At 28.9% G+C, this 25552-nt stretch overlaps 1 protein-coding gene across 2 annotated transcripts in view; it reads left to right on the top strand.

Moving 5' to 3' along the window:
• LOC100215810 (mucin-2) overlaps positions 1-25287 on the top strand; it is a 73558-nt gene extending 48271 nt beyond the window's left edge. For both annotated transcript variants that reach the window (XM_065810671.1, XM_065810670.1), the window contains 18 exons: positions 52-238; positions 646-690; positions 1955-2176; positions 2979-3313; positions 3548-3722; positions 3799-3843; positions 7840-8448; positions 8563-8894; positions 17827-18067; positions 19668-19846; positions 19933-20034; positions 22099-22168; positions 22248-22282; positions 22417-22545; positions 22618-22660; positions 22782-22828; positions 24185-24569; positions 24667-25287. In XM_065810671.1, the coding sequence (XP_065666743.1) occupies positions 52-238; positions 646-690; positions 1955-2176; positions 2979-3313; positions 3548-3722; positions 3799-3843; positions 7840-8448; positions 8563-8894; positions 17827-18067; positions 19668-19846; positions 19933-20034; positions 22099-22168; positions 22248-22282; positions 22417-22545; positions 22618-22660; positions 22782-22828; positions 24185-24569; positions 24667-25181 (3696 nt within the window). In that variant the 3' untranslated portion in view covers positions 25182-25287. The remainder of the gene's footprint in view (positions 1-51; positions 239-645; positions 691-1954; positions 2177-2978; positions 3314-3547; positions 3723-3798; positions 3844-7839; positions 8449-8562; positions 8895-17826; positions 18068-19667; positions 19847-19932; positions 20035-22098; positions 22169-22247; positions 22283-22416; positions 22546-22617; positions 22661-22781; positions 22829-24184; positions 24570-24666) is intronic.
• The last annotated feature ends 265 nt before the right edge of the window (positions 25288-25552 follow it).

The following is a 25552-nucleotide window of genomic DNA, read 5'->3' as shown; positions in this document are numbered from 1 at the left end:
GGTGATGATGATGGTGATGATAATGATGATAAAAATTTTTAATTTTTTTAGAATTCTAAAAGTAAATTTGTTGAAGGAAATATTGATGGAAACACTGTGAAAACAACTAAGCTGAATATTAACGCTCGTATTATTGAGATTTGTCCGATGAATGATCTATCACTTGGTGATCCTATTTTACCAGCATTAAGAGTAGAGTTTTATGTATGTCAACCTTGTGGATTAACAACAACTCAAAGTATGTAGTTTTAAAAAAGTTAAAAAATTGTAACTTGTGATAACATTTCAATTTTTAAAGTTCTTTCCAATCATTTAATTAACTTATGGTTCTGTTCATGTTCTCTGTTTTTTTCAAATTTCTATAACAATAAATTTCACAATGATAACCCTAAAAGTACAATGTTATTAAGCTCAATCAGATCCAGCAATCACAAAGTAAATAATAACGTTATAAATAATTTATGCAAAACATTCAATACAAAAGTGTGATTCATGATAGCACAATACTTATATAATACAGCCTGTTAAAGCTTATTATATCATTTTTTTGTATATCAGTATTTTGCAATATTGATATACAAAAAAACATATAATTAATGTTCACATTAAAAATGCATTTTAATGTGTACATTTTTTTTATTGTAGTATTAACTGAAACTACCATTACTCAAACAACTCAACCTGGAAAAGGTAAGTTTAGGATTTTATTAGTTTAGTAATAAAATTGTGACTGTGTATAAAAACAGAAAGTTTAATTGACACACTGAAACAACCATTTGTAAAAATAAGTTGCTTATTTATCATTCTTCTTTTAATACTCGTAAAGATTGTTTATGAGCTGGTTTAAGCAAGTTGACTACTTTATCAGGTGATTCAAGATAATTTCATCTAGAAGCACTTTTAGCAAATTCAACTCGGTATCTAAATTTGTGTCGCTACGTTTTAATCTGATTTTCTTGATTGTTTATTTGCTCTAAGAATCTATATCCAATTAACGTTAGATCTATATTATCTATTTTATTGATTATTTTTTATAAAGTTACCTTTTTTGCTGAGTTGAAAGTTGTGTTGAATTTAAACTCATGAAATGTACTAGGTTTTAAAATATATTTTACTGTGTTTTTAACCATTTATTATTATATTATTTAGCGCTTTATGTTAAATTCATAACTGAAACCCTTTACTCCACTAAATGTGTTAACTGTGACTAGGCTGAATGTAGCTAGAATGTGCTGAAAAAATTTATCTAATGTGATAAATTATTTATGAGTTCCTCCTTGAAATGCTGCTAATAATAAACATGATACACAAAAGCATTACTGTTTTTTCTTATTTTATGCAGCATATCGTTGATTCACATTTGTTTTATTTGTCAATTTATTTTTATTATATATATCTTGCTATAGTAAGAATTGCCATATATTTTTTGTACATTAGTTTGTCTTTTTTTAATATAACATCTATTCCAAAATTCTTTTTTCTGGTATAATATGCTTTATTTGAAAACTAGTTTTCTTGTCTCTTCATTCTTTTCACAGACATTCACTACTTTTGTGTTCACTGTTTTTTGTAAATTTATTGCAAATCTTTGCAAAAAATTATTGCCTGTAAATTTAGTGTTGTTTTTTGAGCACATTTATGGTCATATAAACACGGCTGGTTTTTAAAGTCAGGTGTCAAAGGTAAATCCATTATGGTATATAATGGGAGTTTGGCTGAACTGGTTTGATGTAAGTTCAGAAATCTTTTGATTATGCTGGTTACATTATGCTGGTTACTAACAATACTTTATCTTATGGCATTCATAGCACACACAAAGTTTAAATTTTGTATGTGTTGTGATTTTAAGCAAATGCATATTTAATAAAAACTTATTCAAATATTTAATATTAAAACTTATTCAAATGCGATTTTAAAATACAATATATTTTTAATCATTCAAAATCATTTTTAGTTAGTACAACAACAACAAAAGAGCCTGATACAACCACAGTCTCAACAACAACTAGCACAACAACAACTGAAACCACATCAACTGAAACTACAACATCTGAATCCACAACTGAAACAACAACATCTGAGTCAACAACATCCAAATCAACAATGTCTTCAACAGAATCAACTTCAACAACAGCATCTCCTGAATCAACTTCTACATTAACGACAGCAACAAAAAGTATACTTTTTTATTATGTAACATTATTTCTGTGAAAAATTAAGAATGTGGAGTCAAGAATACTTTTTTTTTTATTTGTTACTCTGCATTTTCTTCTTTCCAAATTTTTATGAAAAGTCAGTAATAAGTTAATAATAATAAGTTAATAAGTAAATTTATAAATCTGTTGAAAACTATTTTTTATTGAATAATATGTTATTAGTATATAGTGTTTTGCAAACACTAGCTTATTTGAGAAACATCTTTATATTAGATTGTGTAGACTGCTATTGTCACACCATTTTTGTGTATGTGTGTGTGACACAACCGTCCTGTATCAGTGTTTACAAAATAGGTTACCCCATCTAAACTAGTTTGCAATGAAGCTAGTATATAAAAATGGCTAGTATATAAAAATGACTAGTATATAAAAATAACTAGTATATAAAAATGACTAGTATATGAAAATGACCAGTATATAAAAATGGCTAGTATATGGAAATATATGATTATACTTCTAGAAATGTATATGATTATATGGCTAGAAATGATTATTATGCTTAATGAAATGCTTCTGCATTTAGTTCAAACTAATTTTTCTATTGCCACTATGAGTTCATACTGACTTGCACATACACTGATCATGTATATATAGATTTATGTATAAGTTGTTGTAGGTAATTTATTTACATAATGTACATATTCTAGCTTACTGCTATAATGGTTTATGCTGGTGTAAAGGTTGTTCATACTGCTGTTAGGTTTTTTTTTACACTAAATTGGTTGTAACAATTTTGTTTTATTTTATTAAAAATATTTTTAGCTGAATGTGACTGCTCTGTGTTGTATCCAGTTGGTGTTAGCGATGGAACAATTCCCAAAGAAAATATGAAAGCTGATTCAGTGTTGGTTAATAAACCTGGACCATTGTTTACTGGAGCAAGTGAAGCCAGACTTAATAACAAACCATCAGAAAATGGTGAAGGAGCATGGGTTCCTAAAGATATAGAAAGTTGTCTTTCCATTAAATTTAATAAATTAGAAGCACTGAAAGAAATGCATACTCAAGGTCATCCAACAAAGAATTATTTTTCAAGACAATATTACATAGAATATAAAACTCATGAAGATGATCCTAAATACAAGAAATTTTTCTTGGTCAGTATTTTTTAAATGTTGGTTCCTTAAATTTATGCACAATCTTTATATAAAAAAGATGTATTAACTAATTTAAATGAAAACAATTGAAAAATTTTTCAGCAAATGAAATTAAAATTAAAAAAATAAAAAATTTTTATTAAAAAAACTACAATTTTTACATTTCAGTTTCAAAAAAGCAAGAATTTTACAAAAAAATGTATTTTTATTTCAATCTTTAAATGATACATTTAGAATGGTGAAAATCTTATTGAAGGAAATGTTGATGAAAATACCGTCAAAAAAACAAAGTTAAACATTAATGCTCGAGTTATTAAGATTTGTCCAGTAAATGAAGAATCTGATGATTGGCCAGCATTAAGACTAGAATTCTACACATGTCCGCCATGTGGATCAACATCTACTCAAAGTATGTAAAAAATAACATTATTTTATATTGAAAAGGTTTTATTACATTTTTAATTTTTGTTTTTGTTCTTTTATAGTAATAACTGAAACAACTTCAACTCAAACTACACAACCTAATATAGGTAAATAAATTATCACATATATATATATATATATATATATATATATATATATATATATATATATATATATATATATATATATATATATATATATATATATATATATATGTATATATATATATATATATATATATATATATATAGTATTGGACAAAACAAGTGCAACCAAATAATGCTAATTTAGTTTCTTTATATAAAAGTGCTGCATTTTTTCAATTTAGAGAAATAACTATGTGACTGTTTAGAGACAAAGTTCTTCAAGTTTTATTCATCACAAAGTTCATTATTTGTACACAAAAATTATTAAATTAATCAAAAGTATTAAAAAAAGTTGATTTCCTTCTGGACAAAACAAGTGCAACTCGACAAAATGTTGACCAAGCTGTATTTCGCTATCAATATTTTGTGGCGAATTCTTTGTTGTTGATCACATCCTTGCATCTTCGAGGCATAGATTCGATCAGGTGATCAATGAAACTTTGTGGAATCGCTGCCCAGGTCTTTTGGATTTGCTCAAACAGTTGATTCTTATTACGAACACTTTCACAATTAATTCTGCGGTTGACGATCTCCCACAGGTTTTCGATAGGGTTGAGATCCGGAGATTGAGGCGGCCAATCCATCACCGATAGGTGGTTGTCTTGAAACCACTGCTTGACTACTTTTGCAGTGTGTTTCAGATCGTTGTCTTGCTGAAAAACCCATTTTATTGGCATATTCCATTCAGCATGAGGTAACATAACATCTTTCAGGATATTTTTATACATGAAACGGTCCATTATTCCATCGTTTGGATGTATTGGGCCTAGACCGTTAGCAGAAAAACACCCCCAGACCATTACATTGCCTCCACCATGCTTCACGGTCTTATGGCAGTAATGTAAATCGAGGCGTTTTCCGGCCGGTCAATGTACACGGCAAATGCCATCGCTCCCAATGATGTTGAACTTCGATTCATCACTGAACAGGACAGTTTGCCATTTCTGCACATTCCAGTCAATATGAGATGTAGCAAACAGGAGTCTTTTTTCCTGGTTTTTTAGTGAAATCAGCGGTTTCTTTGCAGGGCGTCGAGAAAACAATCTGGCTTCAACAGCACGTCGTCTGATTGTTCGGTCCGATACAGGCAGCTCTAATTGCTTTTGTATCTCGACTGATGATATCCAGGGATCCTTCTTGACGGATCTGACGATCATAGAATCCTCTCTAGAAGTGGTGGAACGCGGTCTTCCACTTTTGTTATCTGCTGCCAACTTGCCCGTAGAACGATATTTGGAGCATAGTCTTGATACGGTCCATTTTTTGACTTCCATATACTGACTGAATTACATGTCGATTTACATGTCTCTTATATAGTAAAATGAACCTGTGTGAACCTGTTCTGGAAGCTTCTGGATGCTTCTGGATATTTCTGGATGCTACTGGATGCTTCCAGATGCTTCTTCTGGAAACTTCTGGAAGCCTCTGCATGCTTCTGGAAACTTCTAAATACTTCCTTTAATTATTAAAAAACTTCTGTGATGTTGACACGGACCAGACTTATGAAAATGAAACAAACCAAAAAAGTTGCACTTGTTTTGTCCTCTGCAAAATGGCACTTGTCAACAAAATTCTGCCTGTGTGCTGTCACCTGTCAGCTGATTGCTCATGTCATCGTATGCTATGACTCCAGACTCCTGAACTGTTTGCTGTGGTAGTATAGTTCGTTTCGTTTTTAAGACATGTAAAATAAGGAACACTTTTTAGGATTGTTTGATGTTGGTTGCAAATGTTTTTTCCAATACTGTATATATATATATATATATATATATATATATATATATATATATATATATATATATATATATATATATATATATATATATATATATATATATATATATATATATATATATATATATATATATATATATATATATATCTGTGTGTGTTTCTGATGAAGCACAGTGTTAAATGATATATATATATATATATATATATATATATATATATATCATTTAACACTGTGCTTCATCAGAAACACACACACAGATATATATATATATACATATATATATATATATATATATATATATATATATATATATATATATATATATATATATATATATATATATATATATATATATATATATATCATTTAACACTGTGCTTCATCAGAAACACACACACAGATATATATATATATATATATATATATATATATATATATATATATATATATATATATATATATATATATATATATATATATATATATATTTAACACATGGGCTGAAAAGTTCCGGGCCTAACAAAGAAAACATGTTTTTTTTTGTTCAAAATTAGCTTTATTCATCAACATAATTTTTATTCATCAACATTTTTGTAGAGCGATTGTTATCTGCTGCCAACTTCCTTGCAAGCTGCAATCTTTTGCTTCAAAATAGGCCTCAGTTTCAGCGATAACCTCTTCATTCGTGCGAAATTTATTACCGCCAAGCATTTTTTTTAGGTCTGCAAACAGCCAGTAGTCACTGGGAGCCAAATCTGGCAAATACGGTGGATGTGGGAGTAATTCGAAGTTCAATTCATGTAGTTTTGCCATTGTTTTGATTTACTTGTGACAAGGTGCATTGTTTTGATGAAACAAAATTTTTTTCTTTGCCATATGCGGATGTTTTTTTTGCAATTTTGGCCTTCAAACGCTCCAATAGCGCTATATAATATTCACTGTTGATGGTATTTCCTTTTTCAAGATAATTGATGAATATTACACCACACACATCCCAAAATACGGAACCTTTCCAGTCGATTGTTGTGCTTTCGGGGGCTTTGGACGAGGTTCACTAGTTGCTATCCACTCAGATGACAATCGTTTTGATTCCCGAGTGAAGTGATGGATCCATGTTTCATCCATTGTCACATATCGACGCAAAAGTTCCGGTTTGTTATGTTTGAACATGGCCAAACACTGCTCAGAATCATCAACACGTTCTTGTTTTTGGTCAACAGTGAGCAAACACGGCACCCACTTTGAACAGAGCTTTCTCATAGTCAAATGCTCATGCAATATAAAGCCAACATATTCTTTTGATATATTTATTATGTCAGCTAACTCACGCAACTTCACTTTTCGATCATTCAAAACGATTTTGTGGATTTTTTTGATGTTTTCTGGTGTTACCGCCTCATTTGGATGTCCACTGCGTTCTGCATCATCAGTGTCTCTACGACCACGTTTGAAGTCAGCAAACCAACGTCTTATTGTTGTATTTGATGGAGCAGAGTCACCATAACACTTTTCAAGTCATTGCTTCGCTTGAACGGTATTTTTTCCCATCAAGAAGCAGTGTAAAATTACAACACAAAATTGTTTTTGATCCATTGTTCTGAAGATAAAAAAAATAAAGTTACTATTAGCAAAATAGCTCACAAACTAATGAATAGAATATAATGAAATTTTATTAGTATTAACTGAAAAAAAGGTGACTGCAATAAAACTTGCGCTATCTATGTGTTAGGCCCGGGACTTTTTAGCCCATGTGTTATATATATGTAAATTATGTTAGTATATTTTACAAATAGAGTGCTCAATGTTCTAAAAGAACAGAGCAATAATAAATTAGTAAAAAACACTTATCTAACTTTTTTCTTCAAGAGAGTAACTCTTCCTGATGATCCAGCAATGGTGAAACTTAATATTGAAGAAAAAAGTTAGATAAGTGTTTTTTACTAATTTATATATATATATATATATATATATATATATATATATATATATATATATATATATATATATATATATATATATATATATATCTGTATGTGTGTTTGTGTGTATGTATTTATATATTTATGTAAGCAGAAAAGTTAAAATTTGCATTAAATATTGTTTGTTTAGTTTAACTACACCATTAAGTTTGAGTATTTTGTGATTTGTTTTATTGTGTGATTTGTTTGAGTATTGTGTGACTTGTATTTGTATTAGTATTGAGTATATGTGATTTGTTTTAGTTACAACAAAAGAAACAGAGCCTGTGACTGATACAACTACACTTTCTGTTACTTCTAAAACTACATCAACAACTGAATCAACAACAACAGCTGAACCATCAACAACTTCTGAGACAACAACATCTGAACCAACAACAACATCTGAACCAACAACAACATCTGAACCAACAACAACATCTGAACCAACAACAACATCTGAACCAACAACAACATCTGAACCAACAACAACATCTGAACCAACAACAACATCTGAACCAACAACAACATCTGAACCTACAACAACATCTGAACCTACAACAACATCTGAACCAACAACAACATCTAAACCTACAACAACATCTGAACCAACAACAACATCTGAACCAACAACAACATCTGAACCAACAACAACATCTAAACCTACAACAACATCTGAACCAACAACAACATCTGAACCAACAACAACATCTGAACCTACAACAACATCTGAACCAACAACAACATCTGAACCAACAACAACATCTGAACCTACAACAACATCTGAATCAACAACAACATCTGAACCTACAACAAAATCTGAATCAACAGCATCTTCAACAGAGTCATCTTCAACAACTGTATCTACTCAAAGTAAATTTGATAACTTAACCTTTTTTTTTTTATTGCTGTAACTATATTTTATATAATTTTTTAAATATATTGTTTACATTATATCTAAAATTTTAAAATATATTACAATTTTAGCTGAATGTGACTGCTCTGTGCTGTATCCAGTGGGTGTTAGTGATGGAAGAATACATAAAGAAAAGATGAAAGCAGATTCAGTTTTAGTTGATAAACCTGGACCATCTTTTACAGGAGCTAGTGAGGCTAGACTTAATAACCATCCAACAGAGCATGGGGAAGGAGCATGGGTTCCGAAAGATTTAGAAAGTTGTCTTTATATAACATTTGATAAAATAGAAGCTTTAAAAGAAATGCGAACTCAAGGTCATCCAACAAAGAAGCTTTATTCAAGAAAATACATTGTTCAGTTTAAAGTTAAAGAATCTCAAGATTGGGAGGATCTAATTGTGGTAAGCTATAAGTGTAACAGAAGTTACATATTATAAGTTTAAAAAAAAGTTTATGTAAAATGGTTGTACAGAGTTGTTAGTGACTTATAAAACATATATTATGAAATTTGTATAACTATAAAATATGCCTAAGAGAAAAAATACTCCATGCTATTTAAAAATATTTAGCATAGATTAAACATGTAGGAATAGATATTCAGGCCTCGTTGGGAGTAAATGAGTGCAAGAGCAGAGAAAATGTCTTTTAAAACAAACATGGCGAGCCATACAAACTGCTCCTCTAAAAAGCTTTTTACAAGAGATTTCAGTTTTAGCATGAGCTATCACTTTATTTATTGAAAAAGTTGCTTTTTTTACTCATTGCGAGCATATGCTTGTAACGTTAATGTTACAAGAATATATACATAACAAGCGCTGTTTATCACACCGCAAAAAAATTCTTTAGACAAGTGTGTTCTTTGGATTTTCACTCTAGCTACCCGTTTATTTATTAACGACTTTATACATACACTGGAGAATTTAGTAAACAGAAATGTATTAAAGTTCTTACTGTTTAAAAAAAAATTTATATTTACTTATTCTAATAGAATGCAGGAAATGTGATAATTATTACAATAATAAAAGATTCAACAATAAAAGTGTTTACATAATTACAATTTTTTATTAGCAGAGCATTTAATTGTGCAATGTATTTTTTTATTTTGCTCAAATTAAGACAAGTTTTTATAAAATTATATAATTTATTTAATAATTATAATACATTAAATATATAATTCATTACATGATATAAAAATTATTGCATAATAACTTAGTGCATATAATTTCATATTAGGAGAGAGTGGGGCAACATGATGCAGTTTTGATTTTTATTTTGTGACTATTTTTTTAAACATGTTATTTTTTAGCGATTAGTGCAATTTGTAGATAAATATTATACCTTCAAAATTAAGTTCTTAAATTAACAAAATAAAAGAGGTCAAACTTGTAAAAACTTATTGAGTAAAAGTAAAATTTTGTATCATGGTACCCCACCCATGGGGTACCTTGATACAAAATTATCTTAATAATATAAATTATCTTTCTTTTCCTTTCTTTTACAAAGTTAATAATTTCAGAATCATTTGCTTGATTTGTACTTGGCTCAAAACTGACAAAAGGCTTTTGAAGCTTTTCTGGTGAGAGTAAAAAATTATTGATATTCAGAGTTTCTCCAGTGTTTGTTTGATATGTATTTGGATTGTTTCTATCAGTAACAACACTATATAAAAAATTTGCTTCTGAAAATACATTCTTGTCAAAAGGAAATATTCCACTTTTCCTAAATCCACTTTGAATATTTGTGATAGTAAAACTTTTTTCATATGTGATGTTAACACAAGATGTAATCTTCACTTTGTGACTACTATGTGATGCTATAGTAAGAATAGTAACACCATTACTTTTAGCAAGATCTTTTATATATAAGTGGCTCTTGTGATTTTCAAATATAAGTAGAGATGAATTGTTCTTTGACGAGAATGTTTTTGATATAAAATGTTGAACTACTTCTACAAATAACTCTGTATTCATCCATCCAGTTGGATTTGCAAGACTAAGAGATCCAGATGGTGCATTATTAAGCATATGTTGCTTAAACTTTTTTTCAGAATATCATTGCAGGTGGAATGGTAGCACCTGAGGCACTTATAAAAAAACAACTTGTCACCAAAGTTCCACATTTTTTGCTTGTCACAGAATTAACTTGCTTGATGCCTTTTTTAGTAATGATTTTCTAACATTTTTGTACAGTGGTGGTAGCTGTTTCATCAAGATTCCAAATGCAAAATCCATCACCAAATTGATTTTCTTAAATACAATTCTTCTAAATTAGTAAAAAACTTCTGTACAAGTCTTCTCTTTAATCTAGTTACTGGGAACTTTTATATTATTTATTATAGCCATACCAAAAGCAATAGATCTTAAATTTACAACATTTGAGAGCAGGTAACAATATACTGCTTCAAAAGATTTTATTGCTCTTCAGAAAATTTTTGTATAAAAATTGGGTTTCTCCTTCTTTTATTCCTTTTTTTCTTTTAACATATCTGTGTACATAAAAACACGCATTTAGAATTTGCTTTTAGTTACAAACTTATACAAGTTTCATTTACTAAGACAAAAACTTATTGGTGTAGAATACATGAGCATAAATTACCTGCAAAGGGTGCTATTTTTTTGACCATTTGATGAACATCCTCTTGTTAAATGTTAAATGAACACCCTCTTATTAAAACTAAATCAACAGCTACCTCCATTGAACTACTTGAGAAGGTTCCTTTACTAGTTTTTCTTACATAGCTCCTCATTCTAATCCCAAAATATCCGAGCAATAACAAGGAGGCTTTACAATGTATAAAAATTCAATTCATGGTCATATCATAATTTGGTACCAGCTAAACTTTAATTTACATCAATAGACTTTATATATTAATAGAAATCTTTATATAAAAACATAAAATAAATGAATGTTAATCCTCCAATAAAAAGGGAAATTATCTGGATATTAGTATAATAAAGCTATGTTATATAAACTCGTGTTATGTTTATGAGACAAAATTAATTTTTTTACTATATAAGTACATCATCATACTACATAAATACTGAATAACATTACATTTATTTTTACTACATAAACTTTATTTAATAGTCCACCAAATTTGTTAACAAGTTAGGTGAAACATTTAAATATAGAATATTTCTCACCGAGAATTAATTTTGCATTTTGTTTATTCTATTACATGGCAGAGTGGTATAAGTCTAATGATATCGATAATGATGCTATTTTTATTTACTTCCTCTAAAACAGTTTGATGATTTATGATATGATGTCTACTAAATGCCTCTGTATCTCAAAACTAGATATGAGTGACTTATACCACTATGCATCTCAGGGGCTCAATTATAGTATGCTTGACTATTGAGTAATTTACAAAACGGTACATTTATTTAGTTTCATAGTGCCCCACTAAAACTGTTTCATGATATCCCATACATTCTGATAGAATCAGATGACTGGTTTTTGTTTTTCAAAAAATTATTTTATTAAATGTCATTGCCACACTGAAGAATATTTTTAAATATTTTAAAAAAATCTAAAAATAGAGGAAAAAAAAGATGTTTATGTTTATGAAATTATACTTTTGCAAGAGCTATCAATTGCTCCCATAAATTACTTTAGGAGAGTGTGGGCAAGCATTAAAGCTCTTGCTTCCCACCAAGGCCTGGATATTTATGTATTTACAGAAGGTGTTTGATTTTGCTGCTTGATATGTTCTTAACCTGAGTGATTAATGAAAGTAAAATAAGTTGATATTATTAGTAATAATATTAAAACAGGTAAGTGTAAATAAAGAATTCCTCCACCCCCTCATACTTTCAAAATCACCTATTAAATTAAAACTAAAAAAGTCTTATTATTTTTTAACTAATTTAATGCAAAATTAAAATAAATATTAATTCAAACTACAATTTTTACCTTTTTTAATAACATCTTCACCATGTTTTACACATGACTACCACATTCTGTCTACAATTGAAAGTTAAAAGAAATTTTGCGTTAATACTCACATTGGCTGAAAATGATATGAGGCATGCTCTATCTATAAATAAGTCAAGTTCTCTTAATTTAAACCATGGTCAAAGTATCCAAAAATATTAAACAAAAAAAACCATCACCACCACCCAACTGTTTCAATATATCTTTCAAAAGTATTCATGGTCTTTGAAGTAACTTTCCATTAGTTGGATTTTACCTCTTGCAAAATTCACCTGACTTGCTTGTTCTTTTTGAGGCTAATTTAAATTTGATTGTTCCTTCTTCAGATCTCAGTATTGATGCCTACTATGTTTTGATTTGCAAAGACTCCGATAGTCACATATTTGGTTTGAGCGTTTACTTATGCAACAATTCACCTTTTTGTCGAGAAATTAGATTTGAATCCTCTGACCATGCTTTTATGTGCTTCCACTTGGCACCTCTTTACTCTATCACCTTTCTTTTTGTACTTTATTGTTCTCCTTTTTCTCAACACTGCACTCTTTTAGATTTAATTTCTGATCAAATTGACCAAGCTCTTTCTCTTTATCCCTTCGCCAATATTGTTATTATTGGTGACTTTAATGCTTGTCACACTGAAGGGCTTAGCTCTAACAACAATGACCCTGCTTCCTTTAAAGATCATAACTTCTGTATTTCTCAATCTCTTCCTCAGATAGTTAACTTTTAGACTCGTTTTCTTGACAATCCTGATCACGTACCTTCACTCCTAGATTTGTTTCTTGTCTCTGACCCTAGCTTATGTTCAGTTTCTCCTTGTACCCCTTTAGGTGGTTCTGACAATGCGATGATCTCTATAAATCTTTCATCTTGTGCTTCTTCTTCAGACTTACCTTATCATTGCACTACTTACTACTACTCTAAAGCTGAGTGGGATTTTTTTCGTGATTTTCTTTGTGACAGTCCCTGTAATGATGTCCTTTGTATTTCTGCTGATAAATGCACCTCCTATGTAACCACCTGGATCCAGGTGTTTCCAATCCGGGTGGATCCAAATCAAGCCTCATTCTACTCCATGGTTTTCACCATCTTCTGCAGCTGTTATATCTAATTGTAATCATTTTTTCATCTTTTTCACAGAAGCAACTCTCTTGAGAACAAACATTTTTTTATTATTGCAAGAAATCAATGTAAAAAGGTGCTGTCTAATGCTAAGCTTCAATTAATTCTAGTTTACTAAATTTTATCTTAGAGGTTGGCTTGAAAGAAAATCTTCAAAATAACACCACTTTTGTAGATTTTCTTGGAAAATCTACAAAAGTGGTGTTATCAAAGGTGAGTAAACCATGGGTCAAACATAAGTATGATCTATTACCTTTTCCAAGGATAAGACAGAACTATTTGCAAAGAACTTTTTCTCTATTTTGACTCTTGAATTTTATGGCCATACTCTTCCTGCCATTCAAGTTAAACAGGTTAACCCATTGTTAAACATCCAAAATACTTTAAATTTAAGAAGGGAGAAGACTCTAACCCCTCCAACTATCTTCTGATCAGTCTTCCCTTTATTATTAGAAAAGTCTTTGAGTTTTTAATCAACAAATTTATAGCATCCCATCTTGAGTTTAATAACTTACTCTCTGACAATCACTATGGTTTTCAATCTTCTTGTTCTATGACTGACTTGCTAACTGCCATAACTGAAAGTTTCTATTGTGCAATAGATGGAGGCAGCTAGGCAAGATCTATTGCCTTAGAGATATCAAAGCTTTTAATAAAACTATCTACTCACAACTCAATTTTGTACTCTTGTCTTGGTTGTTTGCAGTCTTTCTGGGAGTGAATTTGTAAAATTAGTAAAAAAATGTTTTTTTTTGAAGTGAAGTTTTACTGAGGTTTCTTTGTGTTATTATTATTATAATTGTTGTTGTTGTTGTTATTATTATTATTATTATTATTATTATTATTATTATTATTATTATTATTATTATTATTATTATTATTATTATTATTATTATTATTACTACCACTTTTTTATTATTTTGACAAAATACAAATAGATAAATATTTTATAAGTATAAAAAAATTTCAGAAAATTTTTGAACTCTTTTTTTTGAAAGAAAAATAAAATAAAAATAAAACCACCTTATTTGGAAGGAAAAATCAAATAAAAATAAAAATTATATAGATAATTCTAAAAAATTCTTTTATCTATTGAAAATGTTGTAGACCAGAACTAAGTTATTATAAGGTGAAATAGAGTAGTAGAATTTTTAACCATCTGTCCTGCCGCCTTGCAGGATAAGCCTTTTTAGGCAAAAGCTAGAAGTACCATGTTGCGCATGGATGGTGTCCCTGTTTGTACTTTTGGTGTGCATTGTCAAGGCTACATTTGGAGCCTTTTGTTACAGCTTAGGGTTTATTAATAGTAATGAGGCAATTGCTTGGGCTATTAAACAGTGTACTGAGTACTATCTATGGTTTGAGTCAAGTTCTTTAACAAATTAAAAGTGAAAAAATTAAAAATGAGTAAAAGACCAAAAACTATAAAATACAAACTATAAAACCACGTCTACGAAGTAACTTTTCTTCTGTTGAGTCTTTTTTTTCTGAATTTAAGTTTAGCTGTCTCATCTTGCGATCTTAGTGTTGATGGTTATCTTCCTTTGATTCGTAAAGACTCCAATAGTCACATGCTTGGCATGGGCATTTACATTCGTAAGAATTCACCCATTTGTTGTGAAACTAGGTTTGAATCCACAGACTATTCTTTTATATGCTTTCGTTTAGCACCACTTCACTCTATCGCTTTTCTCTTTGTTCTATATCGCTCTCCTTCATCTCAAGACTGCGCTCATTTTGATGTTATTTCTGATCATATTGATTAACCCCTCTCTCTTTATCCATCAGCCAATATTGTTGTTGTTGGTGACTTTAATGCTCATCACACTGAATGGCTTGGCTTTAGTGTTAGTGGTTCTGCAGGCATTAAAGCCCACAACTTTTGCCTTTCTTAATCCTAACTCAAATAGTCAACTTTCCAACTCACACTCCAGACAACCAGAATCATTTACCTTCTCTACTCAACTTATGTCTTGTTTCTGATCTTAGTCAGTGCTCAGTTTCTCCACTTTCACCCAAAGGTGCTTCTGATCACGGTTTGATCTCTCTAAAACTATTATCTCATTTTTCTTCATCATCTAAATCCCCCTATCATCGTACCTCTTATAGCTACCTTAACGCTGACTGGGACTCTTTCCGTGATTTTCTTCGTGATGGCCCTTGGGTAGAAATCTTTCATCTTCCTGTTGACAAATATGCTTCTTACTTAACTTCTTGGATACAGGCTGGAATAGAATCTTTTATTCCCTTTCGACGATTCCAGGTCAAGCCTCACTCTCTTCCATGGTTTTCCTCACATTGTGCTACTGCGATTGCCAATCGAAACCATTACTTCATTGTGCTACTGTGATTGCCAATCGAAACAGTTACTTCCATATCTATCAGCAAAACAATTCTCCAGAAAACAGACGTCTGTTTATTACTGCTAGAAACCATTGTAAAAAAACTTTGTCTAACGCCAAAGCCCAGGTCATGAAATCTCGTGTTTTGTCACAAAAATTAGGCTATCGTGACTTCTGGAGAATCTTTAACAGTATCAATAATAAGGGCAAATCTGTAATTCCACCTCTCTTGTATGTTTCAGACAGACTTGTGGCCCGGAAAAAATACCTGTTATAATCTTGCAGAAGTGTTCTCCGGAGCTGTTGCCTATACTTTCAAAACTATTCAACAAGTGCTTATCAGAGTCTTGTTTTCCAGCCTGCTGGAAAGCACCATCTGTTATCCCTATTTTTAAAAATTCTGGAGAGCGATCTGTTTTGTCTAACTACCTCCCATTAGTCTTCTTCCAATCATAAGCAAGGTTTTTAAATCTTTAATTAACAAACACTTAATCTCTCATCTTGAATCTAATAACTTACTTTCTGATCATCAATATGGATTTCGATCTTCTCGTTTTACAGCTGATTTGCTAACAATGATAACCGATAGGTTTTATTGTGCATTAGATAAAGGTGGAGAGGTTAAGGCCATTGTTCTTGACATTTCAAAAGCTTTTGATAAAGTTTGGCATGGTGGTCGTCTCAAGAAGCTTTTTTCTTAAGGTGTATCTGCCAACATCTTTAGGATTATTGAATCCTTTCTTTCCAATTGTAGTATAAAAGTTGTCCTTGATGGACAGCACTCTAATTCTTATTCTGTAACTTTAGGGGTTCCTCAAGATTCAATCCTTGGCCCTATATTCTCTAACTTACATTTACGATATTTCAGATATTCTCACATCTAAGGTGGCATTGTTTGCTGATAATACTGTCAGTTATTCTTGTCGTGATAAGAAGCCAACACTCTAATTGCTTGGAGGGGGCATTTGATCTTGAAAAGGATCTCACTTCTGCTCACAGTGGGTAGTGTACTTAAATTCAGATAAAACCCAATTTTTTTCAGCCAATCGTTATTGCAATAATTTAAATCTTCCTATATTTATGAACAGTAATGTACTCGATAAGTCATCCACTCTTCATCTTCTATGATTAACTCTTACTTCCGATCTCTCTTGGAAACCATATATCAATAGTGTTGCAAGATTAGCATCTGCTAAGGTTGCATCTCTTTATTGAGCTTGACACTTTCTTACTTCGGATTCTATTCTCTATCTCTATAAGTCTCAAATCCGGCCTTGTATGGAATACTGTTGCCATATCTGGAGCGGATCGTCTAATGATGCCCTTTCTCTTTTAAACCAGGTGCAAAAACGCATTATAAACATAGTTGGACCTGCTCTTGCAGCCAACCTTCAACCATTATCACATCGTCATAATGTTGCTTCTCTTTTCTACATATAATACTATTATGGGCACTGCTCTAAAGAGCTAGCGTCTCTTGTGTTATCTACCAAAATTTATTCTTGTGTTACTCGTCATTCGATTAAGCTTTATCCTTTTTCTGTGACTGTTCCTAAGTGCTCCAAAAACTCTTATTTGTCTAGTATATTTCCTCGAACATCAGTTCTTTGGAATTCGCTTCCTTCATCTTGCTTTCCTTATTCATATAATTTGCAATCTTTTAAGTCGTCTGTCAATCGTTATTTTGCTCTACAATCTTCATCTTTTCTCTTCCAGTAACTTCTAACTTTAATTAGTGGTTGCTTGCAACCTTGTTGAAAGCAAAGATGTTTAAAAAATATATATATTAAAATAACTAGTGAAATTAATTTCAATTTTGAGCAATTTTATGAAATAATTTTAATATCAATATATTTAAAATAAGTCTTATTATTGCATCATGTGATGAATATTATGCTTGCAAATTTTTCAAATTTTGAAATTTTATATGTAGAGCAGTCAAAAACTTCTTGAAGGCAATATCGATCACAAGAGTATCAAAGTTACAAAATTGAACATTGTTGCCAAATTTATAAAAATTTGTCCAAATAATAACCCTACTAATGATGAACCTCTTCCAGCATTAAGAGTTGAATTTTACACATGTCCACCATGTTCAACAACTACAAGTTCCTCTACAACTACAGTGATATTTACTGAAACCACAGTCATTCCTACAACTGAAGAACATAAAGGTAAAATAAAGATTTTCATTGTATTTTTTTTCCAAATTTTTAATTGTATAATTGTCCAATAGTTAAACTGCTCAACTGCTTTTGAAATTTCTGAAGTAAATTGTTCGATTTTTTACTTTTTTTTAACCACAAAATATGTTTTCTACTTTTACTCTGTCATTGTTTTTTTACATTTTAATCATGTTGCAAACACCTTATTTCCTCAGATTTTTTATGTTATCTATTTTGCAAGCAGCTTATATATGTTGTGAATGATTTAATGGTGAATTTATATAAAAAGTTTAATGTGAAACTTCTTTAATAAATAGTTACTTTTTTAACAAAAAGTAATCCAAGAAGGCAAAAGACTCCAAATAGTCTTCTTGGAGAACTTTTAAAATTCAAGTTAACAACTTTAGTAAATAATATTAACAATCAAGTTGATCAGACCTCAATCTTATAGTTTTGTTACAATTAAAAAATTTTAATTACTTAAATTATAAAGTCAATGCACAAAAAATATTTAGCTGTAACACCCTAAGTCCTACACCCAAACACCCAGATTTCTATAAAGAAGTCATTTTATTAGGTATTTATAGGATTAGAACTTTATTTTTTTTCAATACTGCTGAATTGTTGCAGTGAATGATTTAATTTTCTTTTGATTTTGCTGCATGTTGTTTATCATAAATTATTTAGCAAAATGAAATTTAAGCTCTCTTGACTACAACCTTTTTTTTTTTAATTAAAATTTATCAGTTTTCTGATAGCATTTGTATAGTTTTTTGTGTGATAAAATTTTCTCAAAAAATCTTGTTTATAATGAATAGCTTCTTTGGTATTGGTTAATATTATAATTATAATAATATTAATATTGATATTATAATATTATATTATATTATTAATAATTACAAAAATGGCTAATGCAATTTTTATTATGTAAATGTTAGTTTAAAAGTTAGTTAAAAATGTCGCTATAAAAAAATAAAGATTTAGTAAAGTTATGTATGAATGTATAAATCATTTAGTTTGGTTTAAGTAATTTTATAGATCTATGGCATTGTTATATGTTTATGAATTCTTATGAAACAAAACTAAACAAAATAGAAATTTTGTATAATAAAATAGCTTAATATTTTATAAATGAGAATTGTATTTGAATGTATTTAGATTTAAAAATAAATTTTAAAAATTTAAAAATATAATTAAAAACAATTTGCCAATTGGTTGCACTTAATTAACTATCTAATAATTTAGTAATCTAAATGGTTTGCACTAATCACTTTGTCTACTTTTAATAAATATTTTAAGTAATTTTTAAATAATTAGAATATTTTAAATAATAATAATAATGATAACATCTAATAATAATAATGATGATAACATCTAGTAATAATAATAATGATAACATCTAATAATAATAATAATAATAATAATAATAATGATAACATCTTATAATAATAATAATGATAACATCTAATAATAATAATAATAATAATGATAACATCTAATAATAATAATAATGATAACATCTAATAATAATAGCGATAACATTTTATAGTATACTAGTGGTAACAATAATATTTTTCAAACTTTGAAAGATATTCTGTAATAATTTTAGGTTGTCCCAGTGAACAGAAGCGAGGTAACTGTAGCACATTATTTGAATGTGATGGATATGACACTTGTAACATCAAAATACTTGTTAATGAATGTTGCTGTCCTGATGGAATGTACAGAATCGGTGATAAATGTGTTGAGAAAGGACATTGCCCTTGCATAAACAATGGAGAGATAATGGTAACTTGACTATTAAACTGTAAATTTACTATTTTTGAATTTATTTTATGAAATGTTTGTATTTTATTTTAACTTTTAATTTTCAGGGTGATAACTTGTGGTATCAAAATGAGTTTGAAATATGCCGATGTAATCAAGGCAAAAAACAGTGTGAAGAGCACTGTCCAAGCAATCCAAGTTGCAAAAAGGTATTGCTTTTTTTTAAATATAATAAGTTCCAACATTGATAAAATCTTACATGAATAAATAAAGCAAAATAAATACAAAGAAAAACTGACACTTTTTCATTTGTCTTATGTTATGTATTACAACCGTTTTTCTAAGTAACTTTACAGCTATGAAAAAGGGTTGCTCAGAGATAAAGGAGGTTTAGAAAGATTTATCAACAAATCAATTTGTAACAGCAAAACAAAATCAGTTGCGCCTTCAGTTGAATTCAATCAAAGAAGTAGTACAATACTATATATCAGATTTTTAAAAGGCAGTGGAATCACTAGAAAAATAAAAAAGTAAAAAAGTAACCAATAAAGTTGAAGCACAAAATTATTGATAACAGGAAGAACATATGGTTTCTTTAACTGACGTTTATACAATTGTGGCAAGCTGCACTGGGTAAAGGGCAGAGGAGGTTGGGGGAGGGAAAAACAATTTGCATACATGTTACTGTTTAACTAGTGCTAGGTATGGCACCAACTACTAATTTTAAATATACACCTAAAATTGCGATGAAATAGAAAATAATAACGATGCATTATAGAGTAAGTAGTAACAATAAAAAAGTAATAATAATAATATTAATAATTAAATTTTATAATATAGTTTTAATGGTTGAAAGAGAAATGGTTGAAATTTTGTTTTTGGATTAAATTTGTCTGTAACTATATGCAACAGAAAAATGATTTTGGATCAGTTACATAGAGAAGTTACTTATAGAAGTTACTTATAGAAAATATTAAGAATTTTCTTGCAAAAAAATGTTAAGTAACAATGGTGCGCACAATTTCAAATCAAAATTTAACTTAAGAGTTGAATAAGTACTTTGCTGACAGTTTAGATAATACTTTGGTAAGAAAGTAAATTAGGTTTACAAAGTAGATAATATTTCCGTTACAGAGTTGTATAATATTAAAGAATCATTGCAAGAATCATTTCAAGGCTTTATTTTAAAGTCTTAAAAATATGTGCCTTAAATCTATACTTTACATATCTAAGGTGTCATCCAAAAGTAAAGATTTTGGTTAATGTAATAACAGGTTTTATGGGTTTTAACAGGTTTCACTTATCAATTAGTCTGTATAATGTTTTAACAGGTTTTACTTATCAATTAGTCTGTATAATGTTTTAACAGGTTTTACTTATCAATTAGTCTGTATAATGTTTTAACAGGTTTTATTTATCAATTAGTCTGTATAATGTTTTAACAGGTTTTACTTATTAATTAGTCTGTATAATGTTTTAACAGGTTTTACTTATCAATTAGTCTGTATAATGTTTTAACAGGTTTTACTTATCAATTAGTCTGTATAATGTTTTAACAGGTTTTACTTATCAATTAGTCTGTATAATGTTTTAACAGGTTTTACTTATCAATTAGTCTGTATAATGTTTTAACAGGTTTTACTTATCAATTAGTCTGTATAATGTTTTAACAGGTTTTACTTATCAATTAGTCTGTTTTATTGAGTCAATAAAATAGCTTTTTTGTTGACAATTTATTTGAACAAAGTCACTGAACAAGACTTTTATGCGGTTATTAAAATATTTTTTTAATAATTGCATTCAAATTGTCTTAAATTAGTCATATATTTAGTTTTTTTTAATTATGGTGATTGTATACACAAAATATTGATTTACATATCATTAAAATTTTGATTTGTAGTTATTGATATGTTTACTATTGATATGATTGTTTATTGGTATGGTTGTTGATATGATTGTCTATTATTGATAGCGATAATTTTATCTGTAATAGTTTTAAAATTTAAAAATTAAATTTTTTTTTGTGAGTTTGGTGAAAGAGAATTTTTTTGATGACTTGATGATTGCTGAAGTTTTTTTGAAAATATTTTGCTGAATTTTTTTGAACATATATTCCTGAGTTTTTTGAAAATGGATTGCTGATATGTTTTCAACTTTAAGTTAACATTTAAAAAAATGAAAAATTTTTCTTTAGTATATTTCTGTAATTTATTATTTTGATATTTAAATTTTAGGTGTTTTTTTTTTCTCATTCATGTTTGTTTTTTGATTAGCATGAAAAGGTTATTTTCTCTCGACCTTCTGTGGATGGAACATGTTGCAAATGTGTTCGTAATTGTCAATGTAAGTTTTAATAGTTTACAAATAAAACTTTCTTTTTTTTAACTAAAAAGTAACGAAATACTTAATAACTATATTTTAGATTGTAAACAACCAATCAGTCAAGAGTTTGTTAATGTAAGTTACCTAAATCAACATAATAGGTTACATAAATTTATTCTTAGTTACCTAAATAAACAGATTACATAAATGTATCCTCAGTTTAATTCGTTTTAGGTTATTATTTTTTTCTACTTTTTGTTCCTACACAGGTTGGAACCAAGTGGTTAGCTTCATTTGAAAATGATAAATGTGTTGTTGGAGAGTGTGTATTAGATGATGATGAGGAATGTGCTATCATTAACACAAGTACTGAAAAGTGTACTGCACCATGCTCTGATGTAATTATCTTTCTAATTTATTAGAAATGACATAATGATTCAAGTTTATTACAGTTTTATAATTTTTTAAAGGGTTTCAAAAGAGTTGGAAACATAACAAATTGCTGTGATTGTGGTAATTAATGTTATCAAAATTTTACTTTTTTTAAATACTACTTGTATGCAAAAGGTATTTGATATATTTTATGATTAATATATGTAAGTAAAGTATGCTGCATAGATTTACATTTCTTTAGTTTGTGTACCATCTACTTGTAAAGAAAGGGAAGAAACTTGCTTAACGGTAATTTAATTTGAAATATAAAAAATTTTGTTAAGTATCAATTTTTTTTTTAAACTCATAAAATATAATATTAGGAAAGTGGTTAGTAATATTGCTATTTGAAATATAACACAAAAATTGGTTTAAAGTAATAATAATTCACACAAAAAAATTTAAAATTAAAAAATTATCAAATATTTGTTGTATAATAAACGCATTACCTTCAAGCAACCATGTTTTTTAACCTTGTAATAATCTTATTGCTTGACCTAGTATCAATTTTGTTGTTTGACGCAATAACAATCTTGTTGTTTGACCTAGTAACAATCTTATTGTTTGACCTAGTAACAATCTTATTGTTTGACCTAGTAACAATCTTATTGTTTGATGATTGTTACTAAATCGTATTGTTTGACCTTTTGATTTTTATCCAGCATATTTTGATTTGATGAATCATCAAATAAAATTTATTTTCCTGTATTAGTTTAACGCAGTTTAAAACGACTGGTTGGTTGTTTGTACACAAAGAGAAAATTACACCGAAAAAAAATTACTAACATTAGATAAACTGTATTTCAATTGCGTTAACAACAGATTTTTAGTTTTGTTCTCTCATCTATGACTTTTATAATTTTCCTCAAATTTGATGACATGAAACTATTAAACTATTGAAAAGGCTTTATGTTATTTTTAATCTGTACTAACAATTTTTTCATTAAAAAAATATATATATATAAACTTTAGAAATATCTTCCCAACAAGCTTGAAGTGCTTCTAAGATAAAATTATTTGATCAAATTTTAAATTTTTTAAAAAATGTTATAAAAACTGTGAAGCGATTTAAAAATTTAATTTTGCGAGCTTTAATTTTAATTTTCATAATGAAGATCATTAATAACAGCAACAAACTATTCCAACTAAAATACTAAAGATAAAATGAAAAAAAAAAAATGTCGAAAGGTTTACCCGAAGTGTAAAAACTAGTAGCGATCCCAAATAATAAAGATTCGAAATGTCTTCGAAATGATTCGAAAAGTTTTACAACAGCTTTTTTTTTGTCTTTATTTTTGTAGTTTAATTTTATTTTTAGTTTCTTTGAGGAGTAAAGCTTTTGTCAAACTAAAATTTTTAAGAATTAAATATAAATATAAGTGAACTAAGAATTATCTTTCATGAATTATGTTCTAAGAATTTTGTGCTTTTTTTATATACTCAAATAAATCACAAAAATCTTCGCAAATTTAAAAAAATAAAAATTAACTTTTAATCTTATTTTACATTTTAAGGTTTAACAATCATAATTTTCATAATTACTAATTATTTAAAAAATGAAATAATTTTGTTATAATGGTAATGTTTCTTTTATGATTTTGTTAGGATGAACGCTACATTCATTTGGATGACCAATGTTGTGGTTTTTGTGAAAAAATACCAACTACTACTTCATCAACCACTACCTTGACTGAATCAACAACAACTACTACTGAAACTACAACTGCAACTGAACCTACAACTACAACTGAAGTAACAACAACTACTACAACTGAACCGATAACTACTACTACTGAACTTTCAACTACTTCAACGATTGAATCGTCAACTACAACTAAATCGCCGACTACTACAACTACTACAACAACAACTTCTGTACCATCTACTAGTTCCACTGTTGAAGTGACAACTACTTTACCTCCCACCACGTCAACAGAGAAAACTACGACATCGATTACAACACCAAAAGTATCAACAATTACAACAACAGGTATTTTGAATTTATGTGGACATGTCCTCATTACTTTATACACATGCACTGCTCTTTTATTGTATTGCGCGTGTAATATATATTTTATTTTTATTAGCATCTACAACTCCGTTTCCTAAAACACCTTGCAATGTTACTTATACTAAACAAAAAATAAAATACGGATTTTGCACATCTGTTTCAAAAGTGAAGATAGGCTCATGTTCCGGCTATTGTGAATCTTCTGCCAATTTTTTAATGTACTCACCTTACTACGAACAAGCTTGTAGATGTTGTAAACCTGTTAGCTTTAATACTATTGATGTAGAAATGAAATGTCTAAAGACTGGTTCATCTACTCAAAAGATATCAATCATAACACATTGTGTCTGCAGTGAATGTCATGATAGCGGAGTAAGCACTTTAGCTCCAAAAACGACCCAACCAACATCCGGATCGGGAGAAGGAAGTGGATCAGGTGAGGGAAGTGGTTTGGACGAAGGATATGATAGCAAATCTCAAAAAATAAAGGTACAAAGTCATCGTTTATTGCCAAGCGTAAATAGTGCACGAAGAAAAAGAAGATCTTTATCAGAGATGTTTTACAAAATGTTTATCGGAGAGAGTAATTAACATTTATTTTGTTAAAAACACTTTTGATTCGTGTTTTGTAACAAATCCTTTAATATTGTAATAATTATCTAGAAATATTTCTAATACGATGTTGCAATGCAGGAAAGTGTACTTTTTAATTCACTTCCGTATTTGTGCGCGTATGTTTATCTGTGCATACACGTTTGTACGCGTGTGAACGTATGCATTTATGTATAAATATGCAATATTAATATAATATATTAGATATAATACCATTTATATAAAACCTTTTTTTTTTTAAATATCTTCCCTTCCAACAAGGCTGCAACTAATTAGAGTTAAAAGTTACTGGAAGAGAAAAGATGAAGATTGTAAAGCAAGATTACGATTGACAGACAACTTAAAAGATT

The sequence above is a fragment of the Hydra vulgaris genome, chromosome 11 (assembly GCF_038396675.1).
Source record: "Hydra vulgaris chromosome 11, alternate assembly HydraT2T_AEP".
Classification (NCBI taxonomy): Eukaryota; Metazoa; Cnidaria; class Hydrozoa; order Anthoathecata; family Hydridae; genus Hydra; species Hydra vulgaris.
This window is presented reverse-complemented; position numbering and strand designations above follow the sequence as displayed.